The sequence below is a fragment of the Rousettus aegyptiacus genome, unplaced genomic scaffold (genome assembly GCF_014176215.1).
Source record: "Rousettus aegyptiacus isolate mRouAeg1 unplaced genomic scaffold, mRouAeg1.p scaffold_m13_p_15, whole genome shotgun sequence".
NCBI lineage: Eukaryota > Metazoa > Chordata > Mammalia > Chiroptera > Pteropodidae > Rousettus > Rousettus aegyptiacus.
The window spans coordinates 14,995,039-15,020,526 of NW_023416290.1; the positions used below are offsets into that span (position 1 = coordinate 14,995,039).

A 25,488-nucleotide genomic window follows, 5' to 3' on the forward strand; every position below is an offset into this window, starting at 1 on the left:
GTCTTGCGATCTGAAGTGAGTCTCTTGTAGGCAGCACATGAAAAGGTCTTGTTTTCTTATTTATTCGGCCACCCTATCATTTGATTGGAACATTTAATCCATTATATTTAAAGTTATTATTGATAGATCAGTAGTTATTGCCAATTTATTATTCATATTTTTAATATTCCCCCTCCCCCCTCCTTCTTCTTAAAGAAGTCCTTCTGACATTTCTTATAATACTGGGTTGGTGCTGATGATCAACTTTTGCTTTTTCTTGTCTGGGAAGATCTTTATCTGTCCTTCAATTCTGAATGATAGCTTTGCTGGGTGGAGTGATCTTAGCCGTAGATCCTTACGTTTAATCACCTCGAATATTTCATGCTAATCCCTTCTGGCCTACAAAGTTTCTTTGGAGAAGTCAACCAACATTCTTGTGGGAGCTCCTTTGTAGGTAACTAATTGCTTTTCTCTTGCAACATTTAGGATTCTGTTTTTCTTTAACCTTTGGCGTTTTAATAATGATGTGTCTCACTGTGGGCCTCTTTGGGTTCATCTTGTTTGGGACTCTCTGTGCTTCCTGGGCTTGTATGTATATATTTCCTTTACCAGGTTAGGGAAATTTCTTGTCATTCTTCCTTTAAATAGGTTTTCAGTTCCTTGGTCTCTCTCTTTTCCTTCTAGTACCCCTATAATGTGAATGTTGTTATGCTTGAGGAAGTCTCTTAAACTATTCTCATTTTTTTGGTTTTTTTTTTTTTTAGCTGTTCTGATTTGGTGTTTTCTGCTACCTTGTCTTCCAAATTGTTGATCAAGCTTGTGCTTTTTCTAATCTACGGTTGCTTCCTTCTACTGTGTTATTTATTTCAGTTTTTGTTGTCTTCCTTTCTGACTGGCTCTTTCTAATGGTTTCTAATTGTTTTTTATGCTTGCTATCTCGTCGTTGATGTTCTAACTGGGATCATCTATTCTTCCCTTAAGTTTATTGAGCATCCTTGTAACAAGTGTTTTGAACTCTGCATCAGGTAGATTGCTTGTCTCCATTTTGTTTAGCTCTTTTTCTGGAGCTTTGTTCTGTTCTTTCATTTGGGACATGTTTCTTTGCCTCCCCATTTTGGCTACCTCCTTAAATTTGTTTCCATGTATTAGGTAGAACTTCAGTGTCTCCCAGTCTTGGCAAAGTGGCCTTATAGAGATAGTATGTGTCCTGTGGGACCCAGTGGCACAGTCTCCTTGGTCACCTAAGTGGGTGTTACAGGTGTGTCCATTATGTGGGTTGTGTGTGTCCCATTTTGTAGTTGAGCCTTGATTGCTGTTGGTACATCAGTGAGAGGAACTGACTCTCGAGCTTATTGGTTGTGTGGACTGGCGTGACTACAGTGGAGGAGCTGTTATACAAGGGCTGACTCTATGGAGTAGGACTTGCTTTAGCATGGCTCTGGTGCCTGCCTAGTCTGTCCTCTGGGTTTGTCATCCTCAGATGCAGCCCTGGATGATGCTCCCGCTTGGTCCAAAGGCTGTGCCCTTCCTGGGGCTACCTGGCCTGAGCCACCAAGCAGTCACAGATGACCACTACTCTCACTGGGCTTGAAAGTACCTTGAGAGGCCAAGTCATGAACTGAGGCCAGCTGCTGCTAGTGCCAGGCTTGGTGCTGCTCAGCAAGAGGTACGGGGCATGCAGAGGCCGGATGCTGCTTGTTTGGGTTTTGTGAACCTTCGAGAAATTTTAGAAAAGTCTGAAGCATGAGCCAAGACAGGCTGTTTGTATGGAAAAGCTACTGGAAGTGGCTTGGGTGGTCCCGCAAGTTGGGTAGGGTGGGGGGGGGGGTCTCAGAGAATCACCAGGGCAGGGCAACCAGTGTTAGCTAGGTTGATGGAAACTCAAATATGATGGCTGCCTTCGTTTGTACTCTGGGTGAGGGGAGGGTCCAACAAAGGACTAGTGGCCTCTGCCAGTACTTCTGCCTGGAAGAATGCTGCCCCGCCTACCCTTGCACCGAAGCCAGATAATTCAGCTCCTCCCCATTTGTCTTTGGCACCCTTCAAGCTGTTGCCCCAGTTCTGGAGCCCAGAATGACTGAATCTGTCAGTGAGTAAGCCTGTGTGTGGACCCTCCAACAGGAATACCTGGGGCTCCCACAGCTCTCCATCTGAGCCACAGTCTCTGCACATTTTCACAGCCAAAAGTTGTGGGAATCTCTCCCCCCAGCATTGGAACTCTGGGTTGGGGAGTCTGGTGTGGGGCTGAGACCCCTTGCTCCTCATGGGGGACCTCTGCAGCTGAGATATCCCACCCAATTTTCAACTGCCACATGTGGAGTGGGACTAGCTCATTCTGTGTCTCCACACCTCCTGCTAGTCTTGAAATGGTTTCTTCTGCATGTCCTTAGTTGTAGGACTTCTGTTCAGCTATATTTTAGGCAATTTTCAGTGATGGTTGTTCTGTAGTTTAGTTGTAATTTTGATGTGATCATGAGAGGAAACAAGAACAGTGTTTACGTACTTCACCATCTTGACAAGAGATCCAGTAATAACTATTAAAATCCAGTTTTTGTAACCTGAAAAAGTTAATAAAGCATCCACATTTGAGAAATTGAGGCAGCCGAAATAGAAGGCTTTGTCTCAGTATTAAAAAATAAGAATAAGAAAACAAAATGATATAAAAATAGGAATGCAAATAACAAAGTAATCATATATAGAAAAGAAGAGAACACGTTAGTTTCATCTTTGAAGTTGCTACTCAATAAATATTTGTGAATGGAATTAAATGCGATAGCTTAATATTTTCACTCACTGATTCTTTACATGTAAAAGATGACAGGGCCTATGAAAGCACTGGATTTGAAAGCCAAGACTTTGGAACTAGCATCAATCTTTCCAGGAACAAGCTCATTATTGGAGGCAAGGAGAAGCTCGAGAACACTGAGTTAGCACCCTTGTTCTAACTTTCCGTAAGTTTTCTCTGTGTAAAAATTCAGGTTATGTGAAAATGACTTTCAGGAGAGAGTAAAATTATAGAAACTATGAGAACAGAATTTCATAAGGGGAAAGAAGGCCTGATCAGGAGTGCCAGCTGAAGCAGAGAGACAAAGGTCGCTGCCCGCCCAGGGGTCTTACACTTAGGTAAGAAGAGTGGGAAAATGGGAGGGGAGGGAATCAGAGGCAGTGAGTGTAGACTTCCCCTTGAAGAAGCTTGACTCAAGAAAACAAAGGCAAAAGGGGTAATAGCTAGTGGTGATTTACAGTGAAGTCCTGATTGTTTTATTTTGAGATCTGAATTCTGCCTGCATTTTTATTCTGAGCAAGTAGAGCTAGTGCAGACATCGAGTTTAAAAATACCAGCAAGAAAGTGGGGGGAAAGATGTAGAAAAGCCCTGGGGATGGCAGGAGAGCATGGGATTGAGAGCTCATGGAGATGGACTAACCTTGGATCAGAGGAGACTCACCCTTTCTTCAAAACAGAGGTTCAGGAAGAAAGGGTGGGTACAAATGGGATGAATATGTAGGTGAAGAAGGGCAAAAAATTAGGGGAGCTCATGCCCGACGACCTCTATTATTTCTGAGAATACAAAGCAAAGTCATTTATAGAGCAAAGGAAATATGAGTTTGGGATTAGATTTCTCTCCCAGGAGAGAAATGAGGATAGACTTGACAGTCAGTGCGGTAGACCCGCTTGAAGTTGGGCATTCCACATTGTACAGGACAGTGTATTGTGGATTGTTCTCAATTCAGGTAGAGGAGTAGAGAATTCTAGCAAATTTTTGCATTGATCCATTGCATCGCAGATGACGTAGGAGGAAAAAGGGATTAAAGAATCGAGAGTGGTTGAAGAGCTGTCATCCAGTGCAGGCAGGAAGGGAAAGAGACAAATCCAAGAGGCTCCTGAGAGCCTCGGTTCCTTGTCATCCGCCTATGGGAAGAGGGAGAAGAGGAGGAGAGCTGGATGGATGAGAAGTTTTCAGAATGAAAACAAATTCAGGATGTGTTCTTGGGGTTGGTTTGCTGAGGTGGAATGGGGCGATAAGCCATGGACTGAGGGATACAGCGACAGGACAGGGAGAGGATGGGTCATGGATGTCGAAGTCCTCCAGAGTGGTGGCAGGGGTGATGGCTGCGAGGGAGTGATGACTGGGTCAGTAAATGACAAGGAGAACATGATAGTATCAGTGGAGGACCATCTACTTGGAGGGCAGCCTTGTGCTTGCAGGTCAGAGTACCTATCCAAAGGTAACACAGCAGGGCGCTGACTGCAGCTTTTAGTTCTCTGAGAGGGAGACTGCACAGTGTCCACCTGCAAGGCCTGGGAGAGCTATGTCCTTGGGCAGACCTTTGGCGGGGGTTTCACATAGACCAGAAGGCGGTGGGAGAGCTTGTCAAAGATGCAGAGTCATCCTATTCCAGAGGGCATAGTGGAAAATGAGGTTAGAGTGAGGAATGGAAGGATACAGGGCTGAGATTCTAGGAGAGGAAACTGTCCAGAAGGTTTGCACTTTGGATGGTGGTAAAAGATGGCAAAGGTGAGAGGTAAGAAGTTAATTGGTCTAACGGTTCCTGATGGACTCTTGGTACCAGGTTGTGGTGTTACCTGGACTTCTGTAGGATTTTAGGGGCCAGAGTGTGCAGAATATCATCTACATTAGCTTTTGGGTGGTTGTAACCTCTGCAGACAAAAATCTGGCAAAGGAAGAAAGCAAAAGAGATGGAATAATGTCTCAGGTTTGTGGTTAGAAATAAGGCTTTGCTCATAAAGTAGAGAATCTTTATATAGGTAGAAGGAGCCAGCGATAGTTAAGTACTACTTCAGATGAAACACTGTTTTGATGCTGTATGGCATTCTGAGTAAGAAAAATGTGGATGAAACTAATGGAATTAGGATGCGCCATGCCCTTTTCTAAGGTTTTTATTTGATTTCGTCTTATCTTCCACTCTATCACTTTTATTCTCCCCACTGTGTTGATGAGGCATAGAGGTTAAGTAAACTTACTCAAGGATAGAAAGTGAGTCAGAATCAGAACCCAGGCGCCCAGCGCAAATGACCTTGCTATTGAACCGCTGCTTTATGTGTCCTTACAACTCTCAGATGTGGCTTCTTCAAAAAGTTATTAGGTGGATCGTTTTGTAAACTACATAAACGTCTAACCAATGTACTGTATACTTGAAACTAAGAAAATAAAATTAAAAAAATAATACACCTAAAAAATGTTTTAATCTGACAGGAGATGCATGAAATGAAAACCCCCTCACTCTAGGCAGAGGCCTCCAAATGCTACATCAAGGATAAACCATAAAACAAAGAGAGGTCTGTTTCTCCTGGCAAAGAGATCAGGCAAAGCCCTCTGCCTCAAGGTCCAGGCTTTGGCACTCGTGAGGACATTTGCCTTAGTTTTTTTTTTTTTTTAATTCAGGGAATTTATTTTCTGTTTTTAGAGCCTATCTCAGGCATTGCAAACACTTGGAAAATAGTGAAAGTCTTCATTATTTTTGAACCGATGGGCCTATCTTAGCTATGTAAGCTTCTTGTCTGTTTCCTTTCTCTTTCTATGCCCTTTCCCCTAGCGTGTTTCACAACTGGTTCACGTGGAGAGAGACGGAGAATGTGAGCATGTCGACATCTATTCTAGCTCCTTACAGGTCATTTGCTAAAAATTTGTGTAGAAGAGAAAAAGAGAAGAATAACAGTGATTGTTTATCTGAGGTTACAAATTATCTTTGCTATTACCATCCTTCATTATCATGGGTTATTAAAACTTGGTTGAAAAGTGGAAATCAAATTGCACTTATGATTTTTAAAGGTAAAGCCAAGAATACTTAATGTAAGATTTTCTTTTTTAAGTCTCAAATTTTTTTGGAGCATTTTTTACACTAAAAATATGAAATGATACATAATGTTTTAAAATAGAAAGCTGTGTATAGCATATTCTCATAATTTGAGAATAAAAAGGTGATTATAGAATTATGTCCAGTGGTAATCAAGAAATGTCCTTATTTTGTTGAGTTTAACATATGAAATCACACACTCACTTTTCTGAGTTGATAAAAATTTCCAACATTGATAAAATCTTTATAAAAATGATCTAGAAATGCCAGAGGCAAAAACGCAAGCATTTGGGTATGTGATGAGTAACTGTGATTTAGAAATATCCTTGGAGCCGTTTTATTGCAGTATTATATCATCTGATGTGTAGTACAGTGCTGATGCCTTATACGCACATCGATGAATTTAGAATGGATTCTTGGAAACATTCAAGAACATATCCAGTATTTGATGGCGCTGGCTTCTGTTACAACTTTAATTACCTTTGGTAGATATTTACCTGGTTATTAATGAAAGGGCCATTTAATTATTCCCCAAGAAGGCCATTCAGGTGGACTCGAGCCTCACTTCTATGTTATTTTGAGTAAAACCTAAGTATTTAAAATTTTTATGCTTTATATATTTCAGATAGGAAAAGAACATGTAGGCCTGAAGGCTGTGACAGAAATCCTCCAGGATATTCAGTACAAGGTAGGTCATTACTTAAAAGAAATTAAAATCACTGGTTGTGTAAGAGGGTCCCCAGGGCTACCCTCAGGCTCGACGATTTACTAACAGGACTTGCAGAAAAGCTGTTATTCTCATGGCTGTGATTTATTACAGCAGAAACATACACATGAAAAACCAGCACAGTGAAAAGGCCCATGAGGCAAAGTCCTAGAGAAACCAGGCTCAGCTTCCAGGTGTCCTCTTTCAGTGGAGTCACGTGAGGGCGCCCCTAATTCTCTCAGCAATGATGTGTCACAGCACGTGCGAAGTGTTACCAACCAGGAAAGCTGACCTGAGCCTTGGTGTCCAGGAGTTTTGTTAGTTTTATTATTATCAGTCGCGTAAGCACGCAGGGCCTGTGTGACTGACCTCAGCTCCTCTGACTCCAGCCCTCTCACCTCCCCCCGTAGCAAAACCAGCATTCACTGTAAACCACATTCTCAGGATTCACTTACCTGGTCAAACTGGTACGGTGTGGCCCAAGGCCCAGCACGCAAAACACACTATGAGGCAGAATATCCCAAGGGCTCGGAGGTCATCACCCAGGGGCCAGTCAAGGACCAGCCTTGAAGACAGGCCTTTTTTTGAAATGTGAGGATTTAAGCAACCCATACCCGCTGAGTTAACCATTTCCTCCCATTGATAATAGGAAAGTTGTATACATGAAACAAATAAAAATTGTGGCAACCATACTTCAAAGTATTCATGTTAAAAAAAGAGACAGGCACACATAAGCCATTAGATAATCTATCCAGGGAGTGTGATGTAGACTGATTTGCCCCTGTTAGGTGTTCAGCCTGGTGTTGCTGGGAAGGCAAGTTCTGTTATGAACAGTACCTTTCATGCTGACATTGAGTCAATAGGATCTGAGTGGCCTTGGGGAGTGGGAGGAGAGTATGGCCAATGGAGAACCAGCACACAGATCCAAGGATCCAAAGCCACTCCTGAGATCAATTGGGAATGAAGTCTGATTACTCCCACACTAGCACACGCCCAGGGCATCCTGAACCAGGCAAGAACCTCTACCAAAGGCCTCCCGAGCAGGCTCATAGTGAATACAGCTACCGAGGGAAAGCACAGAACTAGTCAAAGAAGAAGTTGGTAAAAAGAGTGTAAGGACACATTTTGACTGACATTTGTCCAATAGCAATGGGCCAAGAAGTCTTCCTTTGTTTCTTCAGCTAAAGTGACATCAGCCATTGTGGAATACAGGAGGATGGTGGGAGGCAAGTCAGCTGGATTCTTTTATGGGTCGGATTGTCTCTAGAAGTAAGGAAGGAAGAGATGTAGAGGTTATGCACTGACTTTCCCGTTGTGTCTGTATTCATAGAGCAATCTTATAAGATATACCCACGTGCTGTGACAGGTCTGTCTGTCTCAAAGGCCTGTGCAGTTTAAATAGCACTATTTAAAACAGTGATCCTAAATATGAATTATTGAATAAGGACACAAATATTTTCCTTGAAAATTAAATCTAGATTTGACAAAAGTTAGTCGAAATGTTTTCACTTGAGTGTCAGATCTCTCTCTCTGGAGGAGGAGAATATCTAGAATAGCTCCTAGAGCTGAGCGACCAAATCCAAAAGGGACCAAATGAGACTTTGGTGGCAGGTTATAATGCCAAGAACGTTCGGAGCTGAGGCCAGAGCACCTGGAGGAAAGTCGCTTCAAAAGAACTTCCTGAGCCAGGGTTCGGGCATTTTCCACCAGGGCCCAAGTCTCTGGTATGGAAGTGCTAGGAGCAGGAAAAGTAGCTGACACGGGACAGACACACTAGGCAGACAGTTGTGTTTCACACAAGGAATTTTAGGGAAAATCGAACTGCGGTAGCAAAGGAAATGGCCGCAGACTCAGAGCAGGAGTATCTCGTTGTGACCAGCCGCTGCTGCTCCAGGGAGCAGACAGAACGGGCACTCACAGATCTGTGGGGCCTGAAGGTGCCATTCAGAAAAAAAACATCAGCTTGGATTTCTGCTGCTAATGAATTTTTATTCTAAAATTAAGAAATTTTATGTTAACATGGGTAATTTTTTTTTTTCTTTTCTAGGGGAAATCCAAAACAATACCCTGCTTTAACCCTAACACTTTGTTACCAGGTAAGTGTGCATCCAGCTACACAAGGTGAATTTTAATTGTGGATATAAGTGCATTGTTTTCCTCAAAATATATAACCGTCTATGATTAGTTAATAAAGTTTCTTTACAGCATATGTTCTCTAGTAGTGATGTCTTTTGTGCTCCAAATGTGGGAGTAAACCTTTTGAAATAATCAACATTTTGCCACTAGTTCCATTAATCCATGAAGCGTTTCCTTTGGATTGTCATTTGTAAAAATTGCTACCTCTGCGTAAGCACCCGCATAATGACATAACCTTGGTATGCTTCTAAAATCAATCAGCGAAGTATTTGTTAATCTCTAGAGTGAAATAAACTTTACATCTAATTCTGTAAGATAACCTCTTTGCAATGATCCTTAGCTATTATTCTAATTATTTAGGTCTGCCCGAACAGGTAAAAATTGTGTATAAAATACTCAAAATATAATGTGCAGTTAAAGGTTGTTTTGTACAAAATTTTGATCCTCACATATCTCTACCTCAATTATGTGAAATTTCTTAATGTTTCAAACGAAACCAAGTAGGTAGATGCTTTATATCTTCTACTTTTGACATTGAGTTGCTCTATAACAAATCAGTTTTTGCCATATGTTGAACTTTTACCCATCATGTTTAATCAGAAGTTCGTCTAAGGCAGAGCTAAGAGATTTCATAAGACTGATTTCTTGTTGGGGGGCTGGGAGAAAAAGGTGAAGGGATGAAGAAGTATAAATTAGTAGTGACAAAATAGTCAGGGAATGCAGAGTCCAGCACAGGGAATGGAGTCAGCAGGATCGTGATGGCTCTGTGTAGAGCCCGATGGGAGATAGAGTAGTTGGGTTCATTTCATAAACTGTATAAATGTCTAACCAATATACTGTGTACTTGAAACTAATAAAAAAAGATTTCTTTTACCCTATCATAATATGCTTTTAATATTTTACTGTCGAAGAAACAATCCAGAGGTAGCTGTAACAGAACGGTTAAAAACATTGACTTTGAAGCCAGACTGCTTTGGTTCGAATCCTTCCCCTGCCAGTTGTTAGGCCAATGACCTTGGGCAAATCATGAACCCTCTGCGCTTCAGTGGCCCTGTCTGAAAAATCGGGCTGATAGTAGGACCGATCTCATCGGTTTGTTGTAATGGTTAAATGAGTTAATGTACAATGCTTAGAATAGCACCTCACCTGTAGTAAGCTTTCAATAAATATTAGGTATACTCAGGCAGGTAAATCTTCCAATAAAATAAAAAAAAAAAATCCATGGACACACTTCCAAAGTGACTAAACTTGATATAGCTCTCTCAAGTTTATATATCTCAGTTTTAAATAGCCATGTTTGGATATGCATTGCAATCTATTGATAGAAATCACTAAAATAATAGAGCATTTATGATATTATCCATTGGATATTTTCTCTATGATGATTAGTTTAAGGATACATATGTGAGGCTCTAGTTTAAAAATGACATCGGTCCGAGAAGTGCTGTTTGGACAGTTTATAATTTTGGAAATTATTGCTGGAGTCTTGATAACTATTATTAACTGACTTGTCTTTTTGTGACGTGTCCACATGGATGCCCAGATCCTCTGCTGCGTGATTATTGGGTATATGAAGGCTCTCTTACTATTCCACCCTGCAGCGAAGGTGTTACCTGGATATTATTCCGATACCCTTTAACTATATCTCAGCTACAGGTGAGTATGGTACTTTAAATATTTTAGAATGAAGTTCTGAGTTAAAAGTTAAAATTTGTTTCTGTAACAGTGAAATGTCTATTTTATGCTTTAGCTCTCTTTAGATCAGTCACATCTTTGCAGATGAAAATTAAATGTCTTGAGCAGGTGAAAACAATTGAAAGGTCAAGCATGAACAAAACCCAGCTACATATTTTAAAAGTCAATTTTTATAGGGTAAATAGCAGTCACTGAAATAGTCAAACTTCCCATTAGTCTAATTATTCCTTCGTGTGATTTTCCCAAGCATGGAGAGGAAAAAGGTCTTGGAAGTAAAGTGAGAATGCCGGTTATTTCTGTAAGTCACACGTGGGCTTTGTAATAGTTCTTCCTTGGCTTGCACAGGAAAGTTCTGTATGAAGAAGAGTGATGGAGTTGGAATACCATGGAAAATTCTAGATTGTTCTGTAGCCCCACTTTTTATCATCTGCCTCCCACCTTGAGCTCTGCGTAGGCGCCGTAAATGCTGCTGCGCAGTGTGTGGGGCACCGAGGTGAATTGTCACAGGGATGTTACCTGGTGGAAAACACGACACGACGTAACTATAATGTATTTAAACAATGATGTTGATATTATTACTTTCCGTGTCTCTTCTCCGTCAGGTATCTCAGGGATGTGTTCTGGCAGGCTTTTATTTTTCTTCATGGTCAACCTCAAAAAGCTTGATTAATACTGTAAATAAACCAAGTTTGCTTTAGTTCTTTTTTACAAACTTTCATTATATCCGCTATCATTTTATAAGAAGTTCAAGTTCACTGCCTACTCAGCAAAGCCTTCTTTTGTTTGTCCTTAAATCTTTAAAATTCTTTTTTCAACCTTAAACAATTTTCTCTAACTTTTCTTTTTCTAAAAATCAATTTAAAAAATCCTCATCCAGATTCTCCATCTTTTCATTATTTTATAAACTTTGATTATAGCATGTCTGGGCCTTTATATTTTTAACAGGACAGGTCCTAATTCCCTTATTTATTTGTTTATCTATTCTTATGAGAAACTATTTCTGAGTGCCAACCAGTCACAGGGGATGCAGAGATTAAAACACAGTCTTCATCCTCCAAAAATTCACCAGAGAGTCGGAGAGGTAGATGGTTATACAGACAATTACAGTATCTATGATAAGTAAGGTGCACTGGAAACATATGGGAAAGAAACCCAGCCCAGATGGGGAGGTCCCGGGAGTCATCCCTGAAAGGTGCTAGCAATCAGTCTAGTGAAGGAGAGGGAGGAAATTAGAAATTTGAGTCTAATGTTTAAAAATAGAGTTTCAGACTAATGATTTAGAGATTTGGGGTTTAACAGCAAAGATGGTAGCTGCTGTCACAGATAAACCTCAAAAGTTTAGTGATTTGTCACAGTAAAAAGTTTTTTCTTACATAACATCCAACAAGTGTGTTTCAGATTCACAATGAAGGCTTTTCTCTGTGCGGTTATTCAGGGGACCATGCTGGAAGTTGCTCTGCTGTCTTTAACGTCTCACTTCCAAGGTGATGCTAGGTGTGGGCGTGTAGCCACCAGGAAGGGGAAGAGCTTTGAGGATCTTAAGGGGAATTGTTTTCAGGGCCAGTCCTAGAAATTGTGAACATCCTTTAGACTTGTTTTCTGTTGGCTAGAACTCAGTCGTGGCCACCCCTGACTGCATGGGAGGCTGCATTCTAGCTTCATGTCCAAGAAGAAATGGATTTGATGATCAGATCAGCTCAAACTGAGGAGGCGATAAGATAGCCCAGCTGAGTGCAAAACCTCAGTGCAGGTAGGGAGGTGGCACCACACAGGGAACTAAGGCATTGCCCAGGGCCTTGAGGACAGCCACGAGGCGTGATGGCCCGGGATCCAGGACTGGAGAGTATTTCCAGATACAGAGGAGGGAGTTTAATAGTAACACGTTCTGCAGAGAATAGAAATAGCATCAGAACCGCTCACCCAAGTGGCACATAACTAAACCTGTAAAAATGTGCCCAGATGCCACTTCTTGGTTTGGACCCTTCACTCTTGTTTTTCTTGGCTGTGTGTGAACACTGCTTGATCCTGGTATCAGCTCTTCTCTGTTGCCGATCTTTGGCTCCCTTTCTCCATCACCATCCCCGCCATCCTTCCCATCCTGCTGCTCCTGGTTGCTCAAGGCAAACTCTATCACCCATCCAACCAGTTTTTCTTGAGACTCTCACCAAGGAGAAAGCCTTCATTTCCTTTCAGAGCTGCCTCATCATTTGCAAGTAAGGTGCATGAGCTAGGACTGCAATTGCCAATTAGGTCATTGTAAGCATAGTAGAAGGAGCCAAAGAATGAGACAGTCAATCTCATGGTGTAGTGACTACTGTTATTCTCAGTTTTGAGATGAGGAGACCAAGGCTTACAAAGATTAAGAAACGTTTGCCTGGGTCACACAGGTAGAGAGGGTAGATTTTAGGATCTAGCTCTGTTCTGTGTGCTGTTAATGCTGGGTGTGTAACAGTTGTCCCCTTTCAATTTTTGCCCTTTTTAACATCTACAATTCTTTTGCGACCCTCTTTCTGTAAGAGACTTTGTCAGGAAAATCTCATTAGTATTAGAGAAAATTTCTACCTTGTGATCCATATGATTTGTGTCCCCAGTTGGAGGAGTTTGGTTTCTTTCAGTTAGTTAGTTAGAAACACAAAACAAGACATTTAGAGGCTGAGGCCCAATGTACAGGTTTATGAATCATCGGCATAAAAGAAGGTGCTGAACGACACAAACAAAGGAGATGCCCAAGAAAAGAGCAAAGAGGAGCAGAGCAGAAAAAAGGGGAAGACGCTCTCCTGCGACATTGCCCTGAGAGTAACCTTTCTCCTAAGATGGTAGGGCCCCAGGGGACTTAGTACTCTCCATTTGCCATCTAGTTGTTCCAGGTCACTTCTCTCGCTGGTGTCATATTTCCAAAGCAGGAAAGAAGTTCTGGGATTAACAGGTGTGCATGTGAAGGCTTTGCTTGCTCATGGCTGCCCCGTCCGGGTCAGGCGGTGAGAGATTGCAACCTGAGCTGTCAGAGCAGGGGCAGTGCGGTGGCTGCTGTTCTGTGGATGACCTCTGTAAAAGGCCAAACCTCCCTCTGCATTGACTTTTCCTATAATTTGATTCTAGGACAATAATAGACATTTCCTTATTGCCGCTTCAGGTCACACAACATCTTAACATGGGTAAATTTCAAAGCACTAAGGCTTATTACACACTATGTTTTGTGACACTGAGATGCACTCACCGGCCTTTACATGTCATTGGCCCTATTAATACAAGCAATTTATTGATGTAATAGGGTAATGTATGTCATAGTTCTATCTTCCTTTTCTTTATCCTTGTCACAGTCTGATGTTAGCTAATGAAATTGCTCTTTTGAAACTGATATTGATAATTTATTCATTAATTCATGCACCGATTCATTTGGTAATTGAAATTTAATATATGCCGGGTACCACAGTAGGCACTGAAAGTGGAAGACCCATAAAACATGGCCTTGTCCTCTAGGAATTCATCGTCGAGGGGAAAGACAAATACATTCTCACTTTAAAAACAATAGTTTCGTGTACTGTACACAGTGCCATGGGACGGCATGAGCATAGCCTTCTGTTGTCATACAGGAAAGACACTTGATGAGATGTAGCCATCTGGTAGACCTTTCTCAAACCAGGCGAAGCGGTGTGTGGCGGGGGGGTTAGCAGGCATTGCCAGTAGGCGGAGAAGTGTCTGCAGGGCCACAGAGACAAGAGAAAGTGCGCCGTAGTGGAAAGGGCCAGTGGCGTGAGCCGAGGTTGAAGGAAAGAGCATGGGTCCACCCTTCAGGAAAAGGCCTCCGTCTGTGCAGGGAGGGTGGACTTTCATCCAAAGGAAGCGAGAAATCACTGGAGTGTTGTGAGAAAGAGGCATGACAGAAACAGCGTGCAGGTGTGCATCTGAGGTAAGACTGTGGGAGGAGGACGAAAGGCAAGGAATGACTTAGAAGAAACAGTAAAGAAGTAGCATCAGTAGAACTGGGTGACTGATGGCAAAGGAGGAATTTCAGGGAGGAAGGACCCACGTATTTAGTCCCTGGATCTCGGCTTGGGTGACTGGTGAGTTTGAGACGTTGCCGTGCATCATGATAGGGAATAAAAAAGGAAGAGCACGTTTATGGAGAATGTGATGAGTTTATGGTTGTGGGTATTGAGAGTTTGAGATACCTTCGAGACACCCAAGAAGGGGGTATAATATACAGGTGGTGGTTGAAGCCGTGAGTGTGGAAGAGGAGAGAAAAGGGGTGATGGAGAGTGGTAGCTGATAAAGGGTTTGCCTTGGAAGAGTTGCCCCCCGGGGAATGGTTTGAGAATTGGGAAAAGTCAGGAAGTTGATATGATGTCTGGAAGTCAGGGAAGGCGAGGTGTGAACTTCAAAAAGTGGGGAGTAGAGAGTTGGAGAATATCAAATTCTGAACACACATTAAGTTAAAAACTGAAAGTTTTTTTAAACAACTTTATTGAAATACAATAGACGATTAGCTGCTCATATTTATGTTGTACAATTCAATGAGTTTTTTCAATCATAATTGGCATATAGTAATATATTACTTTCAGTTGATAGCATAGTGATTAGAAATCTATGTAATTCACAAAGTGATCACTCCACTAAATCTAGTACCTCTCCTCCCCATTACAGATTTATTACAACATTGTTGGTTGTTTTCCTTATGCTACACTTTGTATCTCCATGTCTATTTTGTAATTATCCATTTGTACTTAATTTCTTTGCTCTTTTTCACTGTCTGCCCCCCCAAACAGCCTCCCATCTAGTAGCCCTCAGAATATTCTCTGTGTCTACGAGTTCGTTTCCATTTTTGTTGTTGTTGTTTATTTTGTTCTTTAGATTCCACATATGTGTGTAATCGATTGGTGCTTGTCTTTCTCTGACTTACTTCATTCAGCGGAATCCCCTCTAGGTCCATCAAGGCAATATCTTTTTCCATCCCCTTCCTTTTAGTCTGTGTGTGTCTTTTAATCTGACATGAGTCTCTTGAAGGCAGCGTATATAGGGTCTTGTTTTCTTACCCATTCAGCCACTCTGTATTTTGGTTGGAGCACTTAATTCTTTTCCATTTGAAGTACTTGTTGATAGGAATGTAGTTATTACCATTCTTTATTCATGTTTTTGATACATATTTTTTCTTCTTAAAGAAGTCCCTTCAACATTTCCTGTAATACCAAAGCAGAAGAAACTCAGGCTCCACAGTCTCATTTGTTTAGCATCATGTACTTTGTTTAGGGGTAATTTTATTAAAAATGGTCAAACCTTTTAGTGAAAAATAAATTTTTTCTCTAAAACCACAATAAATTTCTAGTTTTTGAAACTCAGGATTAACTTTGTGAGCCACAAAAAAGAAAATTCTCAATTTCACTTAGAATTCCATTAGACATTCCCTTGTTGGCATGGTACTGGGTATTCTAAAATTGAGCTTATTGGGATTATTACCTGCTGTTCTATAAATGTGAAATATAATGTTTTACTACCATGTTGACCAGTATGTTCTGCTAAAATCCAAAGACAAATAATCATGCCTTTCAGTCTCGCTGGCTTCAGAAAAACCTTGCTTTGTACTGTCCAAGTAAGGCCAGTGGCAAAGACTAATTCACTAAGTCATGCCCCTTGATAATTGGCCATATCTTCCTAAAGGGGAGCCAAAGCCAAAGGAGTGTGTATTGGAAGGAATAATCTCAGCTGCTTTGGAGAAGAGATGACTTTCCAATTAGCTGCAGCTTTTCACACACACAAAAAAGATTTAGGTGCCATTAGCACAAAGCTCTATTATGACATCTGTTCAGAGGGTAGCAATGCCAAAATGCACGTGTTCATACACACACACACACACTCAGACACATGCAAGTATATTAAAATGTAATTAGGAGTGATGTAGGAAAAATTATAATCTTAAGACACTATCAATCAGTCTGTCCTTGACTTGAATGTTTCACTGTTGCTGCTTAGGTAATTTTAAAGAAAGCAGAACGAAATAGAAAAGGTCCAGAGAAGGCATTAAAATTAGAGGAACCAAAGGGACAGGACGTGATTCTACCATCTAAACCAAGAACAATTGTGAAATCGCATTTTATTTCCCTTAAAGAGGAGCAGAGAAACATAGAGATAGAGAATGAGAATTGATACATAAAATAAGAGGGGTAGCGAATGGCAGGCGGATCTCGGTGCAGCTGATTATATTGAGAAATACAAGACTTTGTGCTGAAGAAAAATGTCCCCTCATATCATAGGGTAACATACGTGATTCAGCTGCTAGATATTAGTATGGAAACAACTGGTATCTTTAATACATCACCTTCCACAGGATAATAATGTGTCCGCACTGGGAGCATTAAAGCAAAAGCTTCAAGTCACAATATTTTCCTAGGATCTGCACAGCAGCTTGATTCAAGGAGGGGTAGTTTTCTGCTGAAGTGTAGAGTTGACCATTAAGCCTATCATGGAGCATTTACATCTTCCTGAGTACTATGGATTCTAGAATATGGAACTGGAAGCCTTGACTTTTTTTATATTAGTCTTGGTGGGCATGCTATATGCTGGGGAAAGCACGCACACAATTGGATGGATTCGAATGAGTGTAATTTTCTTCTTTTTATGGTCAATAACCATTAAATTACTTTAAGATAAACAGTAGTCTAAACATTAGGAAGCTGAAGTAAAAAATGTTTTTTTTCAGCTGAATTGTTATATTTGGAAATGAGATTCCAAGAACATAATAATTTGATCAAATCTGACAGTAGAAACTATAAGACACTTTCTGACTTCACAGAGACATTAAAATGTAGACAATGCTCATAATTGATAACATGTGGTATTTTGATAGAATGACATATGTACAAATATGTGTGCACATGTACACACCTGCAGAGAAATGGATCGATCATTATGTTTTGCTCTCCTTTTTCTGCTTTTTTTCTCCCTCTTTTTCTGCATTTTCCTCTTCCTAATTTATTTCTATTTCTTAACTTACTTTCTCAAATTAGATGTTTCTGTCTTTGTGATTTCCTTTCTCTTTCAACATTAGGTAACAGTAAGAGAAACAAAAGAATATGGAATATGTTAACTGTTTTTCACTGTGTGGATATGAGACTGTGAGAACTGGGAAAATCATTTCCGATTTTGTTTCTTCCCAGCCTTGCCTCCTCTTCCTCCTTCCCCATTCCATGTTCCCTATGGACTGAAAGGAGGGACTCAAAGCTCCCGACAGCCCGAGTCAAGGCGTGGTGTGGGCTTGGCCTGTGGGGTCTGGGAGCACATCTGGCCCTGGGCGGCCGAGGCGGTCTGACTGTGTCCAGGCCTTTCTCATCTTTGGTGTTCCGTATGGGATTCGAGGGGCTGTTAACCTGAAAACCACACTGTTGCAGGGCCACAGCATGGTCCTGTCTGAAAACAGTTTCAAGTGATTTGGAACGTTTGTTGTTAATTTAATTCTGTACCCATGATTCTCACACAGTCCCCTGGAAGGCTTGTTAAAACACAGCTTGCTGGTCCCCTGCCTCTCACCCCAGAGCGGCTGATCCAGTAGGTCTGGCGCAGGGATTTATTCCAGGAAGTGTGCTTTGAGAACCACTGTTTTGTACCCACCAACATTTTTCTCCATGTGTAATTTAGTTCAGCATTCCGACGCCAGAATGCTGAGTTTCTGCAGGGTGGCCCCAGACCAGTCCTGTCCAATGGAAACATGATCTGAACCCAATATGTAAGATTAAGATTTCTAGTAGCCACAGTAAAAAAAAAAAAAAAAAAAAAAAAGTCAAAGTCAAAGGTGAAATTCATTCAAGTAGTATGTTTTAACACAGTATCCAAAATACCATTTTAACATGTAACCAATATAAAAATGACTGATGAGATCTTTGACATTCTCTTCTTCACACTAAGGCTCGCCTTCCGTGTGTGTTTTGCATGTGCAGTGCAGCTCAGCGTGAACTCGCCACACTTCAGATGCTCAGTGGCCACACGGGGCCGGTGGCTGCGGTGTCGGACAGTGCGGTTCTAGGATTCTCTCTCCTCGGAGACGGCCTGTTTCCTTTATTAAAATGTGTTATTTTTCGGCGCTTGTGGGGAATTTTGTATGTGTTTCCTCAGTGTCTTCGGTGGCAGGGAGCACCTCCAGTGTGTTCATATACTCTGTAATCTGTCATTCTTGAGTTTGTTTCGATACGTGTGGCTCATCAGAAACTACCCTGAAGTGATGAGGGGAGAGCAGTGGCAGAGATCAGGGCCGGGGTTGGAATAAGAGGAAAGCTTGCGTCCGTATTACTGGGAAAGGATGTTCTCTTCTCTAAGCTCTTCCTAAAAAAAAAAAAAAAAAAATTGAGCAGATTAGGGTGTGTGTGGTAGGATGAGGGTTGGTTTGAGGAAGAGCTATTTTAGAAAGAGTTAGACAGATGAGGTAGAAGAAAATGAAGCAAGCAAAAAGAACAGGCTGCAGCACTTGAAAGGTAGATATACACATATAAAATCTCGCGATACATGCATATATGTGGACTGGACTGTTGAAGCATAGTTTGCTACCATGACAAATCATATTACTCCAATTCCTGTATTGCCACTGCCTGGTGATGAAAGAAAATAAGATGAGGACACCAGTTTCCACGTGTTATTTTTCTCTTTGAACATAATGGCACATGAGATGTAAGGCAAAGTAAGTCAGTTAGAGGATGTGCGTAGAAAGTTGGGAACTCCTAAAAATAACTAGTGCCAAACCTCAAACGCTGCATGTTAACCCTTTAGATGCACTCATAAAGAAAGCAATTTTAAAACTGAATTTTGAGTGAATAATCTGGTTCAGGAGCCAGTGAAAGTGGAGTAAATGCCTTTTTTAGACTAATTGGGGTGCAACCCAGGTCCAGAGAACAGTGGCTGTTCAACTGTGGTAACTTTGGAAGATGAGGATTTGTCTCTGAATCTATTGCTTTTAAATTGGTTAAAAACGAATACCATGTTTAAGTAGAGCGGCATTGAAAACCAACATCACACCTGTTGATTTTGATATACATAATAATGATAGTCTCTGTATTGCCCCGGCATTTGAGTTTTGGTGGTGACTTTTATCCCGAGGTATTGTTCTATTCCCTCCTCGCTCGCTCTCGTTTCAGTGTGCGATAATGCAGTGTGCACGTGACATCAGTGAAGTAACTAAAGGGTTTGGGCGGGGTGGGGGGGGTTACTTCAGAAAAATTGGCATTTCAGAAAGATGTGTTTTTCCCTTGATCTCTGTTGGTGTTTAAAGTCTTAAAAGTGTTGCTGTGATCAGAGAAAAAACATTTCTTCTGAAATAATGCTCTCCAAGAACAAAGCGATTTGAGACTGGCTCGCTGTGGGTTCAGATCATCTCTTCTAGAAGCTGTTTTCACAGAACGTGCTTTAGGCTGAGGCCTGGAGCCCGAACGATTTATCTTCAGTTCAGAATATGTAAATAAAAAATTAACCTAGCTTTCAAACAGTTTCAAAGTAAAAAAAAAACAGAGTATTTTAAAAATAGGTCATGGTCTAGTCCACATTGGTGACCCTGTCCGAGGTTCATAGACCCTGGTTGCAGCTGTTACATGTAATCACATGTGAAGTGAATGCAGAGAGACATGACTTTCTATTTTCCAATCAATTGGTTTATTATTTCCTGTCTACTTTTTGCATATAAAATTGGAGTTAAATATTAAGTCAAAATGCTAAAGGTTTAGCTTCAAAAGAAGTTGTGCTAGTATCTTATTAGATACTTCCTATGTGCTTAGAACTATGTCGAATGATTTTCATGAATTACCTTATTTACTTCTAACTTCTTCTTTGCAAATACTATTATTTCATCTTTGTTGTATACATGTGGAACCTGAGGCTTAAAGAGGTGAAGTAATTTGGTCGTTTGGGTTGTAGGTGGCGGAGCCAGGATGAGAACTGGTTTTTTTGATATAGAACTCACTGCCATCATCTTCATATCCTTCTTGGGAAAAAGCATAGGATCCTCTGATTGGGTTCCTTTCCACTCTGTACTTAAGTAAAAATACATTCCACAAATAATTACAGGGGATTCTCATGCAGCCTTGGCTCTGGGAACTTTCCAGATGCGGCAAGCTGTATGTGCTACCTGTGTTCCCACTCTAAGACCCTAATGAAGTCTAGTGCAAAACCATATGTAGGTTAAATAGCTAATTGCTTATCTGCTTGGCACTTCTGTATAAACACAGCATGTAGGAATTACTTAAAAAAACAGGACACTTTTAGTTGGATCAAACTTTGTCTTTGTCATGTGACTATGTGGCATTTAAGTGAAATAACAAACAAGCCCTATAGGTAAATCAGCTACTAATGGGGAGGAGCCTGGAAAATCGTCCTCCATGTTTGCTGTTTTGCTTAAATACTTCTCAGAGGATGGTGTCTGGCAGGCTACAGGTTCTTAGGAAGTGCAGACCTAGCCAGTGGCAGAAACTGCAGTGCAGCTGATGGCAAAGGTCCCTGGGGACTGTGGGAACCTGTTCACAGGTAACGGGAAACCACGGGACCTGGAGAGGCCACCTGAGAAAGAGAGATGAACTTGAAAATCGATATCGCTAAGGGAGGGAGCTGGGCTTCGACTTTTGGAAAATTCGAGGTATTCTTTGGACCTGTGTTCTCCACAGGTCTGGAAGAACAGCAGAGTCTTTTGACAAAGGAAACCTCCATCTAATCTAACATCTACTCCATGTTCACGAACGGCAACAACGGAACTCAAAGATACACCTGGAAAGCCTATAGGGACACGCATTCGTTCACTCTTACTATCCTACAGGCTGGCTGAAAAGATTTTTGAGAAAAGCCCAGCTCATTCTTGCATTAATAAGCCCAGCAGGTGTCTGTGGCTGTTGAGTTGACCTTGATACCTCTACTTCCGCTGTCTTCATTTCTCTTGCAAGGGTCGTGTCTAATGCCTTAGGTCTGGAAGAATTAAGCCCGTTTTCCTCTTTTCAAAGTTTAGTTTTTTCTTTTTTTCAATTGTGGTAATGTATACATATTTTAAGTTATTTATGAAACTCCAATCTTTGTTAATGTCTGGTAAATGATGAATCTTTTTTTTCCCTGCTTTTATTTCCAGATCGAAGAATTTCGAAGGCTGAGGACACATGTTAAGGGGGCAGAACTTGTGGAAGGCTGCGATGGGATTTTAGGAGACAATTTTAGACCTACTCAACCACTTAGTGACAGAGTCATCAGAGCTGCATTTCAGTAGTCAGAGAGACCAGGACAAGAACGCCTTCATTTGGGTACGTGCAGATTAAGTAAGAAAATGGGCACACAGTTAGGTAAACCTGTCATATCAGAGTTATTCTCATGATGATGCCGATGATTTAGCAATGAGCATACTTTATTTTGAAAGTTAAGATTATGACGTATTCTCAAGCCCCATTCGTTACAGGTCAGGTGGTTTCCTAAAATTTCATGCAATGTTGAAAAAAAATCTGCAATCCCATTTTCTCATGAGAGCGGCCTTTCATTCCAAGGTTCGCTTTAATATTGGCTTTCGTAAGGAAGGGGGCACCGAGACGGAGAAGCAGTGAGGTGCACGCACCCCTGTAGTACTTTCCTGTGCTGCACGCTCGAAACTGTAGCAGTCACCTCCTGATGACTGAAGAACATAAAGGAAGGGACTCGGGGGTCTGTGAGCCTCAAAGCTGACCCTCACTGTCTAATGCAGACTTGATCGCCTTGTTTATTATGATAGGTGAAGGCAGATCTGGCACGAATAAAAATACTTGTCCTATGGAAGTGCTTTTATCTGATAGATCGAGAAGCACTTATTGATAATCTGAAAATAATATATCTCTTTATGGATTGAAACATAATCTCTACATTTTAATATATCGAATTTATTCAATGTATGTATTCCTTGCTCTTAAGGAGCTAACAAAATACAACATTGCAAACATGGAAAAGATAAAATATACGTAAATGACTATACACTCACTGGATCATTTCTTTACCTTGCAAATCACTTGAGGGTACATACATAGGCCAGTGTGCATGGCATGTCCACTGCTTCCGTAAGAGAGAAGTATCTGTTGGAATAAGTTTTTAGGTAAGCAGGACAGAGCTTTGACTGTTTAATGGCCCGTTGGGAGCATATGCTCAGATACTAGGTGAGTCATACAATAGCCTGGGGAGTCACAGATGAAAAGCGGACCTTGGCCTCAGGGAACTTACTCTCTCGCGAGCTAGGCAGTGGACAGAGGAATTTTAAAAGGTGATCATTTTGTCCATGTGTTTCCCAATCCGTTTTCTTGTCTCCCTGTTATTACTATACGTCGTGTACCCAGAATTCCAGCCAGAGTTTTTCTCCGTGATTGTGCTTTACTCACACAGTTCCCCTGCCCTACATTTGCCTGTTGAAATCCTAGCTGCTCTACAGCCCCAACTCAAAAATACTGCTTTCAGCATGAATTTTCCTTTAAATCATACCTCTTATTTCACATTCTTTCTTACATTTAGCGATTTGTGTATTATTTTTTTTCTGTTAGATTTCAGGCTTCATAAGGGTCGAAACATGTTTATTTTACTTTGAATCCATCATGACATGTCACAGTTTGTATCTTAAATGTGTTTAGGTGAATTAGAAGTTCCTTAGAACAGGGGTCCCCAAACCCCAGGCCACAGACCAGTACTGGTCTATGGTCTGTTAGCAGCTGAGCTGCACAGCAGGAGGCGAGGGGCAGGCGAGCCAGTGAGGCTTCCTCTGTATCTGCAGCCGCTCCCCTGCGCCAGCATCACCGCCTCAGCTCCACCGCAGACCATCAGGCATTAGATTCTCATAGGAGCACCGGTCCCTGGTGCCAGAAAGGTTGGGGACTGCCGCCTTAGAACTAATTATACATGTCCTGTATCGGCCAGCCAGTTTCATTCATTCATTCATTCATTCATTCATTCATTCTCAGTTTCCACATTAGCCAGTTTGGTTCATTTCTTCCTTCTAATTTTGGAGATGATGAGGGCCAGGCATAGTTGCCTTTGATTGGGATGAAAAGAAAATTTCATTAATTTTTATATGGTAACAATGAAGAAAAGCCAAGCGTGCTTTAAGCTAAGACTTATATTAGGTGAGCCAAAATAAGTCATAATCAAAAATCATTATTGAGCACCTACTATGCGATCAGTTCTGGGTATCCAGAGGTGAGAAGACCAGATGTGTTTCTGCCCTCATGAAACAGAGTCTGAGGTGAGGAGCATGACAGTGGACAAATCAAGACTTCAACAACATGCAGTGACAAATCCTAATAAACACCATGAATGAGAAGAACGAAGAAGTATAGCGAAGATTTCCAGGAGAGGGAATGTCTTTACAAGGGTCCCGAGAGGCCTCTCCCTGGGGAGGAGGTAGGAATTTGATGCGTTGAGGTACCAGAAAGACGATCCTGTGAGTCCAGGGATAGAAATCAAAGGGGAGAGTCAGGCAAGGCCCTTGCCAGCCGTGTTAAGGCATCTCTGTTTTGTCGCCAGTGCACTGAGAGCTTAGAAAGACTTTCGGGGGAGTGGCCTGATCGCACGTACGTTTTCGACAGATCACAGGGCTGGAGGATGAAAACCTTAGATTATTGTGGGCCAGGGCAGGAGTCAGGGGCTATCTTAGGGGTCTGCTGCATAGCCGAGGTGAAAGGCGGGGTGGCTCTGGCCCTGGAATTGCAACAGTGGAGATGGGGAGGTGGAGTTCATGTGTGGGAGACACCTCGAAAGTGACAGCTAGTGATAAACTGGATACGGGCGGAAGGAGATGGAAACCTCAGAGATCAGTCCTGGGGCTTGGGACTGGGGAAACTGCGTGGATAGAGTGCCATTGAGTGGCAGTAGGAAAGCTGGAGGAGGAGTGGGAAGCTGTTTGGGATGGAAAGATAAAAGAGCTGAGTTGGAGCGCGCTGAATGAGAGACGCCCGTCAGTCACAAACTGCACCCATCATGAAGGTAGCTGGACTTTTGGGGTGGAAATCGCTGGACGTGGGAGTTGTTGGCATAGAGGTTTTCTATAGATCTATCCATATAAAATGCTCTGATGCTATGTAGGCATTACCTCATTAAGGGTTCATAAAGTCTTATGTGAGTCTTTACAGGTGCGTTAACCAGAGTGCAGAGAAATTAGGTCACTTGCCCAAAGTCTTATAGTCACTGTGCAGCAGACCTGGAAGGTGGACCCAGGCAGCCTGACTGGCAGAGCCTTTTTTTTCTTAAAAACTACATGACAGAGGTCAGAGAGTGTCTCCACACTGGTGGTCAGGGTGGCACGACAACGGAGGATGCACGTTGCTGCTGGACGAAGTTGACTGTGAAAGGAGGAGTCGAGATGCCATGTGCTGGCAGCTCTTGATTTACTGGGTTGAGAGGGGAGGGGAGGGGATGAGAGAGAAGGAGACCTTTTAAAAAAATTACATATACTTGACATTTAGCATTGTGTTCATTTAAGGTGAATAAAGGTGTCCGTTTGATACATTTATATACTGCAATATGATTACCACTGTAGCATTAGCTAACACTTCTGTCAGGTCACAGATATATCATTTCTTTTTTGTTGTGAGAATGAGACTTTAATTAAAAAAAAAACCAACTAGATCTTTTCTGTATTCTTGTGGGAATGAGCCAGTAGATGGGAGGGGCCAAAGATGCTGTTTCTCAGAGGAGCGAGTCCTACCATAAAGCCTCTAAAAAGTTGAAAGGGGATGAAATCCTCAGCAGGTTCAGAGACTGACTTATGCTAAGAGAATGGACCCTTTATGTGTTGTAGTTGGAGAGGAGAAGAAATGTTGATTTATAGACTTTGTGATCCCATGACCTGCTTTTATTATTTAAGGAAGAATGGGATAGTGGCTGTGGGTGGGGAATTGGAGCGGAGTGAAGGGTAGAAAGGTGGGCTGACAGGAGCAACCCAGTAAGAGGGGCAGGCGGTGAGGTGCGATGAGGTTTGGTGAACATGAATTTACGAATTCCTCCAGTCTAGGTGTTGTGTACTCTCTATAGTCCTATGAGTATCAGTAGCTATAAGGGACTGATGAAATGAGATTATTACCTTGAACTTTTAATCCATATTTGGTCCTCTCTAAATATCTAAATAACTATCGCTATTTTTCTCTCTTACACACACACACACACACACACACATCTGAAGCAGAGAGTTTAATGTTAATGAG

General features: G+C 41.6%; 1 protein-coding gene across 3 annotated transcripts in view; it reads left to right on the plus strand.

Moving 5' to 3' along the window:
- The window catches only part of CA8 (carbonic anhydrase 8), an 85,873-nt gene that overhangs the window by 46,060 nt on the left and 14,325 nt on the right, over positions 1-25,488 (plus strand). For 2 of the 3 annotated variants that reach the window (XM_016162556.2, XM_016162555.2), the window contains exons 5-8: positions 6,422-6,484; positions 8,550-8,598; positions 10,182-10,294; positions 21,417-21,585. In XM_016162556.2, the coding sequence (XP_016018042.1) occupies positions 6,422-6,484; positions 8,550-8,598; positions 10,182-10,294; positions 21,417-21,551 (360 nt within the window). In that variant the 3' untranslated portion in view covers positions 21,552-21,585. Of the gene's footprint in view, positions 1-6,421; positions 6,485-8,549; positions 8,599-10,181; positions 10,295-21,416; positions 21,586-23,523; positions 25,462-25,488 lie in introns of those variants that run through there. The other variant, XM_016162557.2, reaches the window with a different exon arrangement.